This window comes from Molossus molossus, unplaced genomic scaffold, assembly GCF_014108415.1.
Source record: "Molossus molossus isolate mMolMol1 unplaced genomic scaffold, mMolMol1.p scaffold_m16_p_16, whole genome shotgun sequence".
Lineage (NCBI taxonomy): Eukaryota > Metazoa > Chordata > Mammalia > Chiroptera > Molossidae > Molossus > Molossus molossus.
In genome coordinates, this window is record NW_023425351.1 from 23,998,335 (window position 1) to 24,017,340 (window position 19,006).

The 19,006-nt window shown below is 39.1% G+C and overlaps 2 protein-coding genes across 3 annotated transcripts in view; both read left to right on the forward strand.

Annotated features, from left to right (window-relative positions):
* Positions 1-19,006, forward strand: part of LOC118631372 (serine/threonine-protein kinase Sgk3) — a 127,791-nt gene that overhangs the window by 12,287 nt on the left and 96,498 nt on the right. The gene's annotated exons all lie outside the window — the stretch shown is intronic.
* On the forward strand, positions 1,373-2,490 carry LOC118631373 (60S ribosomal protein L6-like). Its single transcript, XM_036263671.1, has one exon. The coding sequence runs from the start codon at positions 1,599-1,601 to the stop codon at positions 2,481-2,483; it is 885 nt and encodes a 294-aa protein (XP_036119564.1). The 5' UTR covers positions 1,373-1,598; the 3' UTR covers positions 2,484-2,490.

Consider the following 19,006-nt stretch of genomic DNA (forward strand, 5'->3'; position numbering starts at 1 on the left):
TACTAGATTGATGGTGATGTTCTCTCTTTCACTCTTTATTTTACTAATGGGTCTTCTTACCTTTCTTGATCAGCCTAGCTAAAAGTTTACCAATTTGTATTGTTTTTTAAAGAGCCAGTTTTTGGTTTCATTTTTATTTTTATTTATTTTATTTTTTATTTTTTTGTTAAGTCTCACCTGAGAATATTTTTTTATTGATTTTTCGAGTGGAAGGGATGGAGGGGAGAGAGAGAGAGGGAAACATCAATGTAAGAGAGACACATTGATTTGTTGTCTCCTGCCCGACCCTGACCAGGACTGGGGATCAAACCTACAACCCAAGTACGTGCCCTTTACTGTGAATCAAATCTGTGACCCTTCAGCGCTTGGGCTGATACTCTAACCACTGAGCCAAACTAGCCAGGGTGAGGATTATTTTATTTTTAAGAAATAAAAGACTCAGAAAGAAATTTTGCCGTTCCCCCTGAAACAGCCTGAAAGAATTTAGATAGGGGCCTGTTCCAGGAAATAGAGCTAGCACCTGAGATGTCTACAAAGAATATGGGCTAGGTAAGATGGGGAAACTGGTCAGGGTCTAGAGATCTCTGAGTCCCTTTGTCTCTGTATCACCCAGAAAACATGTTTACTACACATTTGCTTTTCCATCTCCATGTGAATTGTCTTCCTCCCTTTTGAAGTCCCAGACCACTACCCCCTTTTCCTTAGCTTAAGATATATACTATTATATTAGCATATAAGCCTCATCTGCCCACCTTGACCTTGGGCCCCCATATTCTTTGGACCCCTCCCCTATATGTACATACATAATTAAATTTGGCTATTTTTTTCCTGTTAATGTGTCTCAAATCAATTTAATTCTTAGATCAGCCATAAGAACACAGAAGGATAGAGAAAAATGTCTTCCTCCCCAACAGTATGAATACCAGTAGATTCTTTTTCTCAACTGAAAATACTTTGACAATTTAGCACCGTATGTTTATAAAGGCAATATAATTTGACTGTGCCTTGCAGCACATATAGAAACTCACTATTTTAAAAGCACATTTTTGTGCCCAGCCAGTGTGATTCAGTGGATTAAGCTCCATCTCGTGAACTGAGAGGTCCCAGTTTGATTCCTGATCAGAGCACATGCCTGGGTTGCGGGCTCAATCTCCAGTGGGGGAGGAGATTGATGCAGGAGGCAGCTGATTGATGTTTCTATCTCTCTTCCTTCCTCTCTCTAAAAAAATCAATAAAAACATATAAAAATTAAAGTAAATTATTGTTTTGAAATTTTATAAAAGCGAATACCCACATTTTAGTATTTTAAAAAACACACTGTATTTGTAGTTAAAGTTATCTCTCATTTAATGAATCCTATCAACTACCAGTGACCATTTTGAAAGGTGCTTTGGTCTGGGTACGTAAAGAATATAGGTCAAAATGTAAAGGAGAAATTCTACATCATTTCTAGATTATCTAGATTTCTAGATTATTGGAGGGGATGGCAGTTCAGAAGAAACCATAAATTGGAGAACAAAGAGGAGCTACAGAAAAATAAAAAAGAATGTGGTCACGGAAGAAAATATAGAAGTGGATGGTTTTTCCCATCTTGCAAGATGGCGGGGGAAAAACCTGAGAAGCCAGGTACTAAGGAGAAGAAACCTGATACTAAGGAGAAGAAACCTGGAGCTCAGAAGGCTGATGCTGGAGGCAAGGTTAAGAAGGGTAACCTCAAGGCCAAGACGCCTAGGAAGGGGAAGCCCCACTGCAGCCGAAACCCTGTCCTAGTCAGAGGAATTGGCAGGTATTCCCGGTCGGCTATGTATTCCCAAAAGGCCATGTACAAGAGGAAGTATTCCACAGCTAAATCCAGGATTGAAAAGAAAAAGAAGGAGAAGGTTCTTGCTACTGTCACAAAACCAGTTGGTGGCGACAAGAATGGTGGTACCCGAGTGGTTAAACTTTGCAAAATGCCTAGATGTGATCCTACTGAAGATGTGCCTGGGAAGCTACTGAGCCATGGCAAGAAACCCTTCAGTCAGCATGTGAGAAAATTGCGGACCAGCATCACCCCTGGGACCATTCTGATCGTCCTCACTGGGCGTCACAGAGGCAAGAGGGTGATTTTCCTGAAGCAGCTGAGCAGTGGCTTGCTACTTGTGACTGGACCTCTGTCCCTTAATCGAGTTCCTCTGCGTAGAACACATCAGAAGTTTGTCATTGCCACCTCCACCAAAATTGATATCAGTGGTGTGAAAATCCCCAAACATCTCACTGATGCTTACTTTAAGAAGAAGCTACGCAAGCCCAGGCACCAGGAGGGTGAGATCTTCGACACAGAGAAAGAGAAATACGAGATTACAGAGCAGCACAAGGTTGACCAGAAAGCCGTGGACTCGCAAATTCTGCCAAAAATCAAAGCTGTTTGTCAGCTGCAGGGCTACCTCTGCTCTGTGTTTGCTCTCACAAATGGGCTTTATCCTCACAAAATGGTGTTCTAAATTCCTTACAAAGAACCTAATTAAATAACTGATCTATTGTTAAAAAAAAAAAAAAAAAAAAAGAAAAGAAGTGGATGGAGGAGGAGGTAGTTGCAAAGTCTTTATAGGTCTTTGCAAAGAGGCCAGTATCCAGACGTGCATTGAGGTTGTCTAAATTTACCTCTGGGAGGGAAATTTCTGAGAGTAAGTGTGTTGTTGGAACACGTTCTCTTCAGTTAGTGCAATAACTGAATTACCTCTTTCCATTTGGATCATGTGGCAGTATTCTCTGTTGGCAACAGTGGATGTCCAGAGGAGTGAATGTGTTTGTTTTATTAAGTCTTAAAACCTTATGGGCTGACTTAGGGAAGAGATGATAGACATGAAAATGCTTGGCATAGGGAAAGATACAAAGTAGGCTCTTGATAAATTGCCTATTTAAAAATGGGCTGATATTAAGCTATTCATAATATTCTATAATATTTAATAGCCTTAACTAGGGAATTTAGAAGGCCTAGGTTATAGTGTTAGATCCGCCACTAACTTGTTGAGGGATCCTTAGCAAATGACTTAATTTTCTGACTATAAATTACTCAAAATTCCTTCTACCTTTAAAATGCAGTGTTTCTATTAAATTCATAAAGGAAAAAAAGAGCTTTAAATAAACATTATTCTTTCAACAGAGGTGGAAGCTTTTGTTTTTGTTCTCAACTTTTACAATTTTAACTAGGGTACACTAGATGAATAAGACTCTTTATTGCATTATCTAAAGCTAACCACTGATTTAGTTGAAAACAAAGAGTTTCTTTGCAGTGTCATTTAGCCTGGCATTATCATGAATCCAAGAATTATTCTGCACTAATCAGAGAACAGTAATGCAGTTGTACTTAAAATTTAGAGTTCCATACAGCATCCACCAGAGATGAATTGAGGTGAACAAGTACTTCCAATTTAATTTGCAAAAGTTCTAAAACGTACTGGTGGAATTTACTGCAGGCATCACAGTGAAAATCAGGCTGCAAGTGAGATCATGCAAAGCTGCCAGAGAAACTATCGCTGCTTTTTGTTGTGTTTGTTTTTCGGATCCATGTGATTTCTGGTAAAAATTTAGTGATACTGTACATTTTAGGAGCACTTCTACCATTTTGAAATGTTGATATATGGTGTGACTGTTAGAGAATGAATCAATATGGTTGGTCATCTTTGTTTTTAAAGGAAGTCAATGCCTGGCTTTAAATAATGCTCTATGAAATATTCATGTAGTTGTAAAGGGAGAAAATTCTCTTTTTTTGTCCTTTACACTACACGCAACACTCTGAACTTTTTTCTGTTCTCATGTCACCAAGTACCAGCTGGGTATTTTACAGTTTAACTTAGTTCTGACACTGTCTACCTGGAGATTCTACAGGTTAAGGATTCAGTTCTATATCACTGCCCCTCCCCCACCTTCAGCCACCAGTCAAAAGTCTAGGTTGTTACCTGTTCTGACCAACAGGCTGTAAGTCAGTTTCCCACCACTCTCTTCTCTTGTCCAGTTAATTTGCTAGAGTGGCTCACTGAACTTGGGAAAATAGTTTACTTGCCAGATAACTGGTTTATTATAAAAGGATATTACTCAGGAACAGCCACATCGAAGAGATGCATAGTGCAAAGTGTGTGGGAAGAGACAAGGGAGTTTTCATGCTCTCTATCAGAGTACCACTCTCCCCACACCTCCACATGCACCAACTCAGAAGCTCCCTGAACCCCATCCTTTTGAGACTTTATGGAGGCTTTGTTTTACAGGCATGGTTGATTAAATCATTGGCCATTGGTAATTGATTCAGCCTCCAGCCCCTCTCCTCTCCCTAGAGGAGAGAAAATTCCAGTTCTCTGAATCAGGTCAGCTTTCCTGGCAGCCAGTACCCATCCTTAAATTACCTAGGGGCTTTCCAAAAACTCATTAATATAAACTCAGTTGTGATTGAAAGATGCTTGTTAGATGAATAACAAAAGACACTTATTTCACTTTTATTGATCTTATCACTTAGAAAATTCAGAGGGATTTAGGAGCTCTGTGTCATAAATGGACAAAGATCGCCCTGGCCGGTTTGGCTCAGCGGTTAGAGTGTCAGCCTGCGGTCCAGAGAGAACCGGATTCAGTTCCCCCTAAGGGCATGTATCTCGGTTGCAGTTTGTCCCCGGCCTTGATTGGTCATGTGGGTGCAGCCACTCGATGTGTCCCTTTCACATCCATGTTTCTCTCTCTCTGTTCCTCTCTCTCCTTCCCACTCTATCTGAACAAAAAATGGAAATATGTCCTAGGGTGAGCATTAAATAAATAAATAAATAAATAATAAATGGACAATGACCCAAAAAAAAAAACATATATATATATCTTGATGTGTGTGTGTATATACATATATATATCTCATCTCACAATATCACAGTGGTCCACCTTGTTTAAGTAAAAGTTGCTGAAATTATGAGAACCAAAACCTCTATTAAAAGAATACACTTTAAATATCTGTTTGAGGTTTCATGGATAAAACAGGAGGCAAGCTACCCAAATGTACTGTGAGTTTTCCTTTTTTTAAATTTTACACTCTTACTATTAAAGTTCATTTATTACAATTCAGTGTATATTTCCTTAAGTTCAGTTTTAAAAGGAGGAAAAAGTGGAAAACAAGTTGTGAAATACTAACTTCGGATGGTGGTTATGAGTCATTATGGTTTATTGTGTAAGTATATACAGAAGTAGAAGGATTTCTCTTAAATGACAGATTTTCTATTTTACTTTTATTGATAGTAGAGAGAGGAAGAGAGATGGAGAGAGAGATAGAAACATGGATGAGAGAGAATACCGATTGGCTGCCTCCTGCATGCCCCCACTGGGGATTGGGCCCACAACCTGGGCATGTGCCCTGACTGGGAATTGAACTGGCAACCTCTTGGTGCATGGGTTGATGCTCAACCACAGAGCCACATTGGCCTGGCAATTTCCCATATCTTTAATGAAAAGGATGGTGTGTATGTTTAATGAGGTCTCTTCTTATGCAATTCCTAATTATTAAATCTTAAAGCTTGGGTCATGTGGATGTTTCTGGGTAAGTGATTGTGTTGAAGACTATATATTGGTTGGGTAATTCTATACTACCCTGGTCAGCATTTGCTCATACACATTTCTAGGACTCACCAGATCTAACCCTGTCCTACTGACTTTCAGACTTATTTTTACAGGTGAAAAAGAAAGGAGCAATTTCTCATGTCATCAGAGGTAGTTAGCTGGAGACTTAACATTTTGGGCTTAAAAAGCAATTTTGTTTTATTTTAATGTCATTCGAGTTTACCACTTAGGTTTCCATTTTTGTTGTTATTGTTAATCCTTATTGATTTCTTCTTTTCTTTTTTTTAGATAGAAGGGAAGGATGGAAGGGAGGGAGGGGGAGAGAGAGAGAAACATTGATGTGAGAGAGACACACCAACTGGTTGCCTCTCACACGACCCTTACCTGGACCAGGGATGAAACCTGCAACCCAGCCATGTGCCCTTGACCGGAAATCAAACCCAAGACCCTTCGGGCCAATGCTTCAACCACTGAGCCAAACCATTTGGGGCTTGGGTTTCAATTTTAATATTTCTTTCTTATAAGTAAAACAAAATGAGTCTCTGGACTATGGTATTTAGTAGAATCTTTATTCGTACTTTAGTATAATCATATGTAAAAACAAAATACTTCTTTAAAATTTGTTATAAAATGGTCACAAGTGGAATTAAAGTCATTAATAGGCATTGTTATATATAGAAAGAGCAGATTGCCTTTGTGATTCATTATCTATTTTTAGCTCCTTTGAGAGATTATGTTTACAGTGGTTAAGACTGGAGGTCTGGACTTCCCCAGACCATAGTTCAAATAGTAGTTTGTCCATCACTTAAAAGTTAGTTTTTGCACCTGTAGAATAGGCATAGTAATAGGATATAACTCATAGGGTTGTTATTAAGTTTAAAATAAATAATACTTGTAAAGCACTTAATATAGTGCTTGGGGTATAGTAGGTGCTCAATGAATGTCAGTAAACAATAGTATTCTTTTTTTTTTTATCCTCACTCGACATTTTTATATTTTTTGTTCAGATAGAGTGAGAGGGAGAGATAGAAAGAGAAAGAGAGAGAGAAAGATCTACGTGAAAGGGACACCTCGAGCGGTTGCCACCCGCACGCCCAACCAGGGCCAGGGACAAACTGCAACAGAGGCACATGCTTTTAGCGGGAACCGAACCCCGGTCTCTCTGGACCGCAGGCCGACGCTCTAACTGCTGAGCCAAACCGGCGAGGGCAACAATAGTATTCTTAATGGATAAAATTTTATCCTCAACTTTGTTTCTCGTTTGTTAGTTACTTCAAAGACATATACCACAAATTTTTATACATTAATTCCAAATTAAGGGAGGAGAGCTGGAGAATAGCAAAGATAGGATTGTTTGGAGATGATTCCTGACAAAATATTAAGATGATATACCCATTCTCCTAATACGTCCATTGGTGTCTGACTTCACCCCATTGCCTTTTTGGGGCTACACTAGCTCTCTGGATGACTAAAGTTACTTTTCCTGGTTTACATGTGTCTTGTACTGATGACTCAATCCATGGCTCCTCTTCTGACCTTTTATCCTTTGCCCTTCAGACAGATATGTCCAATTGCCTACTGCCAGATAACTAGCTTCCCATGGTGCTACCCTGCAGGTAGTTCTAAGTCAACCTGTATAAAACAAAATATATATCTTCTCTACCTTCTTCATGATACCTCGCCTCCGCTTTTCACCAATTTCATCTTTTTATTGTCATTATTCAATGTATGGTATTACCATCCACCCAGGAACTGGAAAACGTCTCGACTTCGTCTCTCTATCATTTACAAAGTCCTCCTGATTTTACCTCCTTAATATTTCTTAGGTCTGTCCCATCTGTTCTGTGTCTACTATAGCCTCTTGAGGCTCTCATAATCTTCGGCCTTTTTCAGTGGTGCCTCTTAAGAGAGTTTTCTACCCCCATCTTGATCTCTCCCTTTCTCCATTCATTCTCCATATTGCTTTCAAAGTGATCTAAAGCAAAGACCTGACCATTGTCATTCCTACATAGAAATACATTCTTCATTCTTATAATATCAGGCCCAAGGTCTTGGGCTCTTGTGACCCTCTGATCTCTATTTATCTACTATCATTTCTAGGCATAGAACATAGTAGAACCTCAACAAATGTTTGTTGAGTTAATGAATATTAAACTCCATCTATGCAAACTGAGCCTTTGTGGTTCATTGTTCATGTTAGTCTGGTCATTCACTCACACCTTAAAAAATGGGTGAAAGAAAATGGAGGCAAAAATTCCCCCATTTGAGCTGGAGCAGGGAGGAAGGGGTCAATGGGGGTAAAAAAGGAGGGACATCTGTAATACTTTTAACAATAAAGATAATTTTTTAAAAAATTGCCCATTCTATTCTGCATACCAGAAGAGACTAATCTTCTCAAAGCCCTATTTTAATTACATGCCTACCTTTCTTAACCTACCGTAGCTCTTTATTAGTTCAAGTCCAAACTCCTCACCCATCTCACATATTCAAACTAACAGAATATATTAAAAACCAAATAAAAGTTTTGTGTGTCTGGGTAACACTTGTTAAAGGTGAGCCAGCTTTTGTGATGGGGATCAACACAGATTTCATCTGTGAATGTCTCGACTGTTTTCTCTAGGATGATTCAGGTTTTCCAGATAGCAAGCCTTTCATCTCATCTCTTTCCTAGTGTGTCAAATCCTTTTCACCAAATCTGCAGCTTAGGTCAGCTCACTGCTGCCTGGTGTCCCCTCTGCAGGCCTTCAGGTTTCACCTTCTACTACTCTGCCCACTTACTGATCCTCCATAGGCTTTCTCTTTTCATATAGTACGGAGTTTGTGTTGTGTTTTTCCTATTGTTTTAAGATGACCTCTGAGAGAAAGGGGTGAAACATCTATGCCAACATTTTAAAATCCTTTCCTGAACTTTTCAATTCACAGGTTTCTCCATAAATAACATTAAAAATGGAGGGGCTATGCTAATGTTTCTCCTACACAAGGATGTTGAGACCTAATTAATCAATTTTGATGCATTTGTGAAGATGAAATCCTTGTGTATTAATTGCATGCTGTTTTTCAGAGAGCATAGAAAGAATGCTATATAGATTTGAAGTTACCTTTTATGATTTACCGTGAAAAAAAAACACACACTTTTTTCCCCTTGAAACTTTAGATTTTGATGAGCCAGTGTTTGTTGGTCTCTCATGGCCAGTTCAGATATCCAGAGTATGGCATCAGGAGACGATTCATAATGTGAAGCATGCTGAATGTGACTCTGTGCAAGGTGTTAGTTCTCATGATATTAAACTGTGAAGTTTACTTTTAAAATAGACTGTTCTATTCCGCCACCTCATTTGAATGTTTTTTTCTTTTGGGGCACATGACCATGGTTTTCCCATCTCAGTAACTTCAGTAAAATTTCTTACATTGTAATTGCTTATAAAAGACTATCTTCAAGTACTTTAAACAGCCATACAATTAAAAAAAAAATTAGTACAGCATGCCTGCTTTAGAAAGTCTAGGTCTAAGCTAGTAAGACAGCTGGATAAGACTGACGTCTGGTATGGTGCCATGTTATAGATTATGTGTCATTTTAAAATACTTTGACATATGTGCCATTTTAGTATAAAGCTAAAAGTGCTTTTATCTTTCAAACTTTTATCGACTTAGCAATTTACTTTTTAAAAACTCTTTAATTTGCTAAACCTTCATCAAAAATTAATGTAGTGTATTTAGCAGCATAGCATGGCACGTAGACACAAGCTTTATTGCTGGACAGGTCTAGGCTTGAATCCCAGAGCTGTGGATTGCTTTGTGAATGTGAACAAGTTACTTAATGTTCCATTTTCCACATCTGTAAAATGGAGTTAATAAGGATGCTTATAGGGAGTACATGAGAGAATGCATGTGAAGTCCTTAGCACAGGGCTTGGCTCCATAAATGTTAGCTGGTTCTGTTGAGGTATGTAAAGCATCTAGCACTGTGCCTTTTCCTCCTACTTTCCTCCTACATACTTAGGATGTTCTGCTGAGTCAAAACTACCAGTAGGAATTTATATAATACTGATCTTTTCTTCTAATACTTAGAAGATTAATTTGGAAATAGTTTTGGTAAATTCAAGAAAAATAATATTAAAGTAATATTGATGCTCAGAGCTTCCTAAAGAGTTGGTCCTGTCTTTGTTTAATTAGCACCCTATAAAAACAACAGTGAGTTGCTGGAAGGAATTCTGAATTTTTGAAATAATGTATTTGCCAAGCTACTGAGGCTTTGGTTATTACCTAGGAGAATTTATAAATTCGTCAAGCCTTGATAGATTCTTCCTTTTTATGTTAATGTACTGTATGTAAGTGTGCTGGGCTTGTCCTGCATGTGGGGTATGTTTTGTCTAGGCTGTTACTGTCATCACCAGTATTGGGATCCTCCAGGACCTGTCTTAATGCCCACTCACACTAGGGACCCATGAGACTAGTCCAGTCCTGCCTGACTTGCATTTGTCTCTAACACCACTGATTTTGAGATCAATAAACTCTCTACTCTGACAACCAGAAGGAGCAGACTCATCAATTTTAATTTTGAAAACTGCCTGTATACTTTTGTCATCAATTTGTCTGGGTTACTTTTAGGAAGATGGTAGACTCATCAATTTGAAACCTAACATGTCAGAGTTGGCCATTAGGGACTTCTGACTTTGCTATTAAATTATTTCCAGTGAGCCCTGATCAGTTTTGCTCAGTGGTTAGAGAGTCAGCCTGCAGACAAAGGGTCTTGGGTTGCGGGTTCAATTTCCAGTGAAGGACACATACCCGATCAGGTCACATGTGGGAGGCAACCAGTTAATGTCTCTCTCACATCGTTATTTCTCTCTCTCTCCCTCCCTCCCTCCCTTTCACTCTCTCTAAGAATCAATGGAAAAAATATCCTCAGGTGAGGATTAACCACAAAAAATTATTTTCAGTGAAATTTTGCTAGATATTCTAGTTGTATGAATGCTAATATGAGAGAATGGTGAAAAACATGTGGAGTAAGGGATGGATCCATATTTTATTCTTCATACACTTTCTGAATACCTTTGGTCAACATATAATGAAATTATTTATTACATCTGAGAAAAATTATTAATGGGCTGTTTTTTTGCATTTGGAAGACATTCTGAATTTGAAGGTAAATATTATGTAGACTATGAATACCTTTTTTATTCAATTAAAACTCTCCACTTAAACTTTTTATTTAAAATTAAAAGGTTTAACATTCTAGGGATATAGTGGACTTAGATTTGAATTGTTTAAAATATTTTTTCTAAACTATTCACTCTCTTTTAACATATTATTAAACACATACAAGATAATATAGCATATGCATAGTATAAAGAATAACAATAAATCAAATACCCATGTATTTACCACCCAGTTTAAGAAATAGAATATTGCTTGGCTGGTGTGGCTCAGTGGATTGAGCATCATCCCATGAACCGAGAGGACCCAGTTCCATTCCTAGTCAGGGCAAATGCCCGGGTTTTGGACTGGATCCCCAGTGGGGGGTGTGCAGGAGGCAGCCTATCGATGTTCTTCTTACATCAATGTTTCTCTCTCTCCCTAAAAAAAAAAAATCAATGAAAAAAAGAAATAGAATATTAGCAATATATTAAATTTCTCATGTGACCTTCCCCTCCCTCCACCAAGTAACAATCACAAAACTGTATTTATTATTCCCTTGTTTGTATCATTTTAATTGATCCCTAAACAATAAATTATTGATATTTTTTGGTTTCTGAAACTTATATAAATGGAATAATATCTTCTGCTACTTACTTTTAACATTGTGTTGCTGACGTTTGTCCATGTTGATATGTACAAATGTGGTTCATTCATTTTTACTTCTGTTTAACATTCCATATCCCACAATTATCTGTTCTCTTGATGGACATTTGGGTCATTGCTAGTTTTTGGCTAGTACAAACATTGACTTTTTATACAGGTCCTTTGTTGCCCTTGAACGAAAGTGGAATTGCTAGACCAATTACATAATTCCTGAATTTTATGAAAAATGCAGTTTGCTTTTTTTTTTTTTTAATTTAAGGTGGATTCTCTTTGAATTTAAGGTGGATTTGATATTCAGGTAATTTATTTTAAATCAGTGGTTTTATAATTGTGTATCAATTTTAGCAATTTTTTTAGAAAAAATAGTTTGCTTTTCAAATTACTCAGAAATAATGAATTTATTCAGAAAGGTCAGAAAGTGAGGAATTCCAGATTATTTAGATATGTTTATATAGAGATACAGATATATATATATATATATATATATATATGATAAAGATATAGATAGTCAATTTCAAGAATCAGAATATTATATTAAAAAGAATGGCCAGCCCTGGCTGGTTTGTTCAGTAGTTAGAGTGTCAGCCTGTGGACTGAAGGGTCTCAGGTTCGATTCTGGTCAAGGACACACACCTGGGTTACATGTCCCATCCCTGGCCCCAGTCAGGGTCATGTGGGAGGCAACCAATCGATGTGTCTCTCTCACATCGATGTTTCTCTCTCTTCCTCCTTCCCTTCCACTCTCTCTAAAAATCAATGGAAAAATATCCTCGGGTGAGGATTAACAAAAACAACAACAAAGAATGGCTTTTATAGAATATATACGAAACTGGATGACTGTCCTGGTATATACCAATTAAATAATTGAAAGCCACGGCCTGGAGGTAGTTTTTGGGGGGTGTGTGTGTGTAAATCTCTGACTATGGGAAGTAAAAAGATTGCCTTCAGATTTCTTGATTTTGGGACCAAAAAAAAGTAATTTTCTATTCATTTAGCCTGTTTTGATTTTCCTAGTGCACTTTCTGTTGTCTGGAAGTAAGGCGAATTGTAAGATGCTGAATTAATTTTTCACTTTGATGCTGGAAATTCTACAAATACAAGAAAAGATGAGTCAATGAAAAGACATAAGTGCATTTTTGGCTTGTAATAAAAATTTTTAAAAAATGAATCAACATGGCTATCATAATTGTCAACTTTACAATTAGTGTTTATTGCCAATACTTTCCTTTATGTATATCTGGAAATGTTTTATATATGAGATTCATGTGAATTTCTGATGTAATAATGCCCTCTCTTCTGAAACATCCTTGTTTTACAACTATCTCAAATTACCTCACTTTTTAGATTTTCTCTTTTCCTCCCTACTTCCTCTCTTAACACATTTATTTTTGCCCCTGCCTGAGCCAGGCACCTGTTTATCTAAGTGTTAGAGATGCAGCAAGAGACAAGGCCCAGCACTGCCCTCAGAGAACTTAGAGTGTATTGAGAGAGAGGGTATGTAAACAGGCAATTCCCAGGCATTTTTCTTTGATAAAGCTTGGTTCATGTTTAGTCTAAAGAGAAGGGGTAAGGGAAGGCCTCCACTCTTAGGATATATATCTTTTAAACTCTTCTTTGGTTAAAGTGAAATAATTGCCTTGGCCGGTGTGCTCAGTTGGTTGGGTGTCATCCATGCACCAAAAGGTTGCCAGTTTGATTCCTGGTCAGGGCACATGCTCAGGTTTTGGGCTCAATCCCTGGTAGGAGGTATATAGGAGGCAGCCAATCAATATTTCTTTCTCTCTCTCTACTGCTCCCTTCCCTCATAGATAAAAATATATATATATATATTAAAAAGAAATACTCAATAGGTTTAAATTCTTCTGTTGCTTCAGTTTTTTTTTTTAATTTCGTGAGTCATAACTTCTGGAAACTTCTTTTTTTTTTTCAATCCTCACCCGAGGACATTTTTCCATTTTTTGTTCAGGTAGAGTGGGAGGGAGAGAGAGGAACAGAGAGAGAGAAGAGAGAGAGAGAAACATCGATGTGAAAGGGACACATCGAGTGGCTGCCACCCGCACGACTGACCAGAGCCGGGGACAAACTGCAACCGAGGTACGTGCCCTTAGCGGGAACCGAACCCGGGTCTCTCAGGACTGCAGGCCGACGCTTTAACCGCTGAGCCAAACCGGCCAGGGCTGGAAACTTCTTATTCAGAAAACATTTAGCAATCATCGATCACATCTTGTGATTATTTTAATGAAATCATAAGTATGGCATGATATTTAGAACTATGTAAGCAACACGGGATAGTTCCTTGAATCCATGTATACTCAGACAATAAATGTGGATTATTTTTAATACTGGCTTGCTTCACTATAAGCAAAAAACAGTTATGCCACATGAATAATATCTAGTTATTAAATATCATTTATTGAGAGGTCAATCTAAGAGGAATGAAAAGTGTCCAGTCTATTTGGCCATGAGGAGGATGGTGTGCTATGTGCCAAAGCAGTTGGGAGGTGAGGGATGGAGTCCCAGGCAAACAAGAGCAGTTGGTGAATTTATGAGCTAGATTCTATGCTAGTTTCTGAGGTTGTAAAAAATAGACACGCAGGGAGAGAATTATTATATAATATGATAACTTAGGATATAAATGTAAGGTGCTGTGGGAACAAAAAAGGGGATACTCCCCAGTTCGCAGGAAATGGTCAGAAAGAAGTTGTGAAGGAGAAGGTGAAATGAATCCGGAGAAAGAGTAGGAGTTACCCCCAACAAAAACTAGGGGGACACAACATTTCAGGCAGAGAAGGCATGCAGCATTTGGTTTTTAGAGAAACACAAGTAGTTTTTTCCAGAAATAGAAGGGGAAGCTGCCAAAGGGCCTGGGGAAGGGAGCCCAGGTGCGTATCCTGCAGCAGTTTGGGGATATGGGGATGTTGAGGGAGATAACATCTGCTGGCCTGTCTGTTTTTAGTGAGACAGAAGAGTTGCCGAGGGAGAGAGAGAGGAGAAAGGGAGATGTGGAGTTTGAGGAGAATGGGGGAAATTGCGGGTTTCTGAGAGCGATCAAATGTGATCATATTAGATGGAAAAGCTTTGAGAATTACATAGCATTAAAAGAAATAGCTAACACTGAGTACTTCCTTTGTTATGGGCATTTAGTATGTTCTAAACACTATCATATTTAATTATCACAACAATTAGAAGACATAGATATGATTATTATCTCCATTTTACAGGTGAGGAAACTGAGGCACAAAGAAGTTAACGCTCACCCCAGGTTACACAATTACTAAGGAGGCATACATCGGGATTCTGTAGGTTCTATGGAGTCCTTCACTCTTTACCTCTACAGTTAATACATTTCCACATGTGACTTCACTTAACACTCACAACTACTACTTAAGGTATCATTATCCTCAGGTGAGGGGACAGGCACCAAGATAGAATCTTGTCTGAAGTCACATGGCTAGTCAAGGTATGTGTTCAGGCAATGTGCAGGGAAGGACAACTAAAGACACTGTAAATTGCTGAGACTTTTCTTTCCCCGTGTTATATACTTTTCCAACTTCAAAAGAAAAGAAATGGATCCCACCCTCTCCAGACCCCAGAAGTATTCTAGCCATTCATTTGTGTATTGTTGTTTTAATTCAAACTCCCCCTAGAAGTCATGGATATTACTTAACTCCTAACCAAGTTGCAAGATGATGATGATGATGATGATTATTATTTTTGTTCAGATAGAGTGGGAGGGAGAGAGAGAGAGAGAGAGAAACATCGACATGAAAGGGTTGCCACCTGCACGACCCAAGCAGGGCCGGGGACAAACTGAAACCGGGGTACGTGCCCTTAGTGGGAACCGAACGTAGGTCTTTCTGGACCTCAGGCCGACGCTCTAACCGCTGAGCCAAACCGGCCAGGGCTGCAAGATTATTAATAGTGGCCCTAGACTTCAAATGCCTATGACCTCTGAACTCCCACTGCCTTCTGAGCCCTGAATCTTTAGGAAGTGGTAGTGACTCTTTGAAGCTTTGTTTTGTCAGCAGTCTCCTATTGCAATTTGAAAGAAAACTTCAGAAGCCTGGAGGTGGGACTCTCAGAGCTACAGCAGAATTAGCTGTTAAAGGTTGGGGTTGATCCTTCCATAAAAGGCAGACAAGGCCCCCAGTAGCTTGGGGTACAGTTGGTTTGTATATTTGAGATATTCACAGATCAGGGCTTTGTTTAAATTGTGACCAGTTTGACTTTAGATAATTTCTGCATTTACCGATGAGAAATGAGAGATAATGGGAAGTTAAGGAACATTGTTTCATTTTATACTGCTAGTTAATGATTGAGCCAGGACGATCTCTACCTCATTAACCTAGTGCTGCAGTGGGATTAAGAGCTAGTGGGACTTTACCACCAAGGTTACTGATTTGCTGGTACCTCTCTTGAGGATGGAGCTTTCATCACTGGAACTCTGTAATGTTGTGACACCACAAAGCATCCCTCCCTCACTCACTGAGTGAGCCTAGTCTGGCAGGCATGAAACCACACAAAACCCTGTGGACCCAGTAGTGAACATGACAAGCACAGTCTCTGCCCTCATGATGCTTAGTGTTTGGTAGGAGAGACAGTCATAAAACAATTACACCGAGTAATTACATTTATGTGATAAATGCTATGTAGGATAACTATTGGATATTATGTGTATAACAAGGGCCCTAACCTAAGTCCAGGGTCAAGGAGAGCTTCCCTGTGAAGTACAATTCAGGCTGATTTCCAAAGGGTGGGTAGGAGTTAGCCAAGTGTTATGGACCGAATTGTATCCCCCTCCCTTTCTTCATATGTTGAAGTTCTAAACCGAGTATCTCAGAATGTGACTATATTTGAAGATGGGGTCTTTAAAGAAGTAATCGAGGTTAAATATGATCAGTAGGGTGGGTCCTAACCCAGGATGACTGGTGTCCTTATAAGAACAGGAAATTTGGACACAGACACATACAGAGGGAGGGCTGTGTGAAGACACAGGGGAAAGATGGCCATCTGCAAGCCTAGGAGAGAGGTCTTAGAAGAAACCAACGCTGCAGACACCTTGATCTCAGACTGTTAGCCTCTAGAGTTGTGAGAAAAGACGTTTTTGTCATCTAAGCCACCCAGTCTGTGGCACTTTAGTACGACAGCCCTAGTTGACTAATGCACCAAACAAAAAGTAGATGTGATTATTCCAGGTGGAGTGAATGTATCAACTCAGAGAGTGGCTGTGGTTGGCTCATTTAGTATTTAAAAGAACTTGCCCTGGCCGGTTTGGCTCAGCGGTTAGAGCGTTGGATTGCAGTCCAGAGAGATCCGGGTTTGGTTCCCCTTAAGGGCATGTACCTTGGTTGCAGTTTGTCCCCAGCCCTGGTTGGGATTTGGTAGGAGAGACAGTCACTCGATGTGTTCCTTTCACGTCGATGTTTCTCTCTCTTCCTCCCCGCCCCACTCTATCTGAACAAAAAATTGAAAAATGTCCTCGGGTGAGGATAAAATAAATAAATAAATAAAAGAACTCATTCCATCTACTTGGAGTACAAGGAATAAGGAGAAGAATAGCATGTTGCCCACATTTATAACACCAAAAATCTTTTCAAGTTATAGATTTCCAATGACTAATAAATTTACAAAATTAAGTCATGCATCTGTTGCTTTTAAAAGATAATAATATAGTTGTGTCAAATTATGTGTTTATGTATTTATTAATGGCCCAGTGCTCCCCAAAGTTATCATGCATAAACCTGCTTCTAAACTGCATTATATGCTCTTGGGGGTATTTTGTCTGGAAGGACCTTTCTCTGCCTTCCTGCCCCTGAAAATCTAATGCATAGTTTAAATAACTGAAATCTTATGTACATGATACCTTTTTTGTTGTTGTTAATCCTCACCTGAGGATTTTTTGTTGTTGTTGATTTTTAGAGTGAATGGAAGGAAAGGGGGGAGGGAGAGAAACATCAATCAGTTGCCTCTCACACATCCCCAACTGGGGCAGGGATTGAACCTGCAACCCAGGTATGTGCTCTTGCAGGAATCAAACCCACAACCTTTTTGTGTGTGGGCTGACACTCTAACCACTGAACAGCACTGGCCAGGGCCATGATACCTTTCTTATAAAGACACTTGTCTTTGGATTCAGGGCTCACCCAGATAATCCAAATGATCTCATCTCGTTGATCCTTTTGAGGGCCACCATTCAACTCACTACATTTTGAATGGATCTTTGATGCATGGATGGTTTTGTAAGTTTATGCATTAGTCATTTGGAAAATATTGCTTCACTGATTTATACAGATCTTCCAAATGCTGACACATTTCATTTAACAACATTTTTAAAAATCGCATTTGCTAATATCACCAGCTGAGTACATCAGAAAAATCTTTCAGTGGAGGGAAGCAGTCAAGCAGAAACAAATTTTCCAAAACTCTAATTTCACTCTCAAGCTTGTGTTTGCCAACAAATACATTGAGTTGTTTTCCTTGATGTGACAGGCCTACTTTGTTCATTTTCAAGAAAATGTCTGCCAAATGCCCAAGTTTGGCAAATATCATCGTTTGTCAGTCATCCTTTTGAGTAGAAATGGTGTTCCATGTAAAAGGAGCTGGTTCGGCTTTTAATTTGAACAGTCACACAGGAAGGGCTTTCCCTGTGGACAATTATGAGACTTTGGTTGGTATACAGTAGAAGTGCTTTATGCGTACTTCAATTTTGTCACACAGAATATTAAAGAGAAATGCACTCAAGGGTCAAGATATTTTTTAAATTAATAATTTTTGCTGATTTGTCGAGGGCATCCTTAGGTGAACTTGGCTTTTTTTCACTTTTTAGACTGCAAGTGAGTGATGGCAGAGAATACAATGACTACTAGTGTGTCAGTGTCATTGCCTTGGCTCTTGCAAGGGGACCAGTTGTTCTAGCCATTCCTGCTTGAGCACCATGAGTGCTAATGTGAACACAGTGAAAAAGGCAGACAACATCTTCACATTATTATGGAACAGTTTGACCTCACAGACCCCCTGAAAGAAAGGGTCTTAGGGCCTTCCAGGAGTCCATAGGCTATACTTTGAAAACTACTGGTTTAGAACTAAATCATTATAGACTGATTAAAATTTTAACATATGTATAGGTATGTTTGTTTGTTTCTTTTTTTTTTTTCAATCCTCACCCAAGGATTATTTTTCATTTATCTTCAGATTGAGTGGGAGGGAGGGAGGAAGGAGGGGAAAAGGGAGGGAGGAAGAGAGAGAGAGAGAGAGAGAGAGAGAGACATCTATGTGAGAGAGACACATCAACTGGTTGCCTCCCACCCGACCCTGACCAGGGTCAGGAAATGAACCCCAATTGAGGTATGTGCCCTTGACCAGAATCGAACCTTTGACCGAGCAAAACCGGCTAGGGCTATATAGTTTTTTTTTCTTCTTTATTTTTCTTTATTGATATTAGAGAGGGAGAGGGGAAGAGAGATAGAAGCATTGATGAGAGAGAACATTGACTAGCCACCTCCTGCATGACCCCACTGAGGATCAGGCCCACAACCCAGGTATGTGCCCTGACCGGGAATTGAACCAGCAACCTTTTGTTGCATGGGTCAGTGCTCAACCACTGAGCCACACCAGCTGGGCTGTATAGTTATTTTTTA

Excerpts from the sequence above, each read along its gene's own strand:
- LOC118631373 (XM_036263671.1), top strand. The coding sequence starts at position 1,599 with ATGGCGGGGGAAAAACCTGAGAAGCCAGGTACTAAGGAGAAGAAACCT.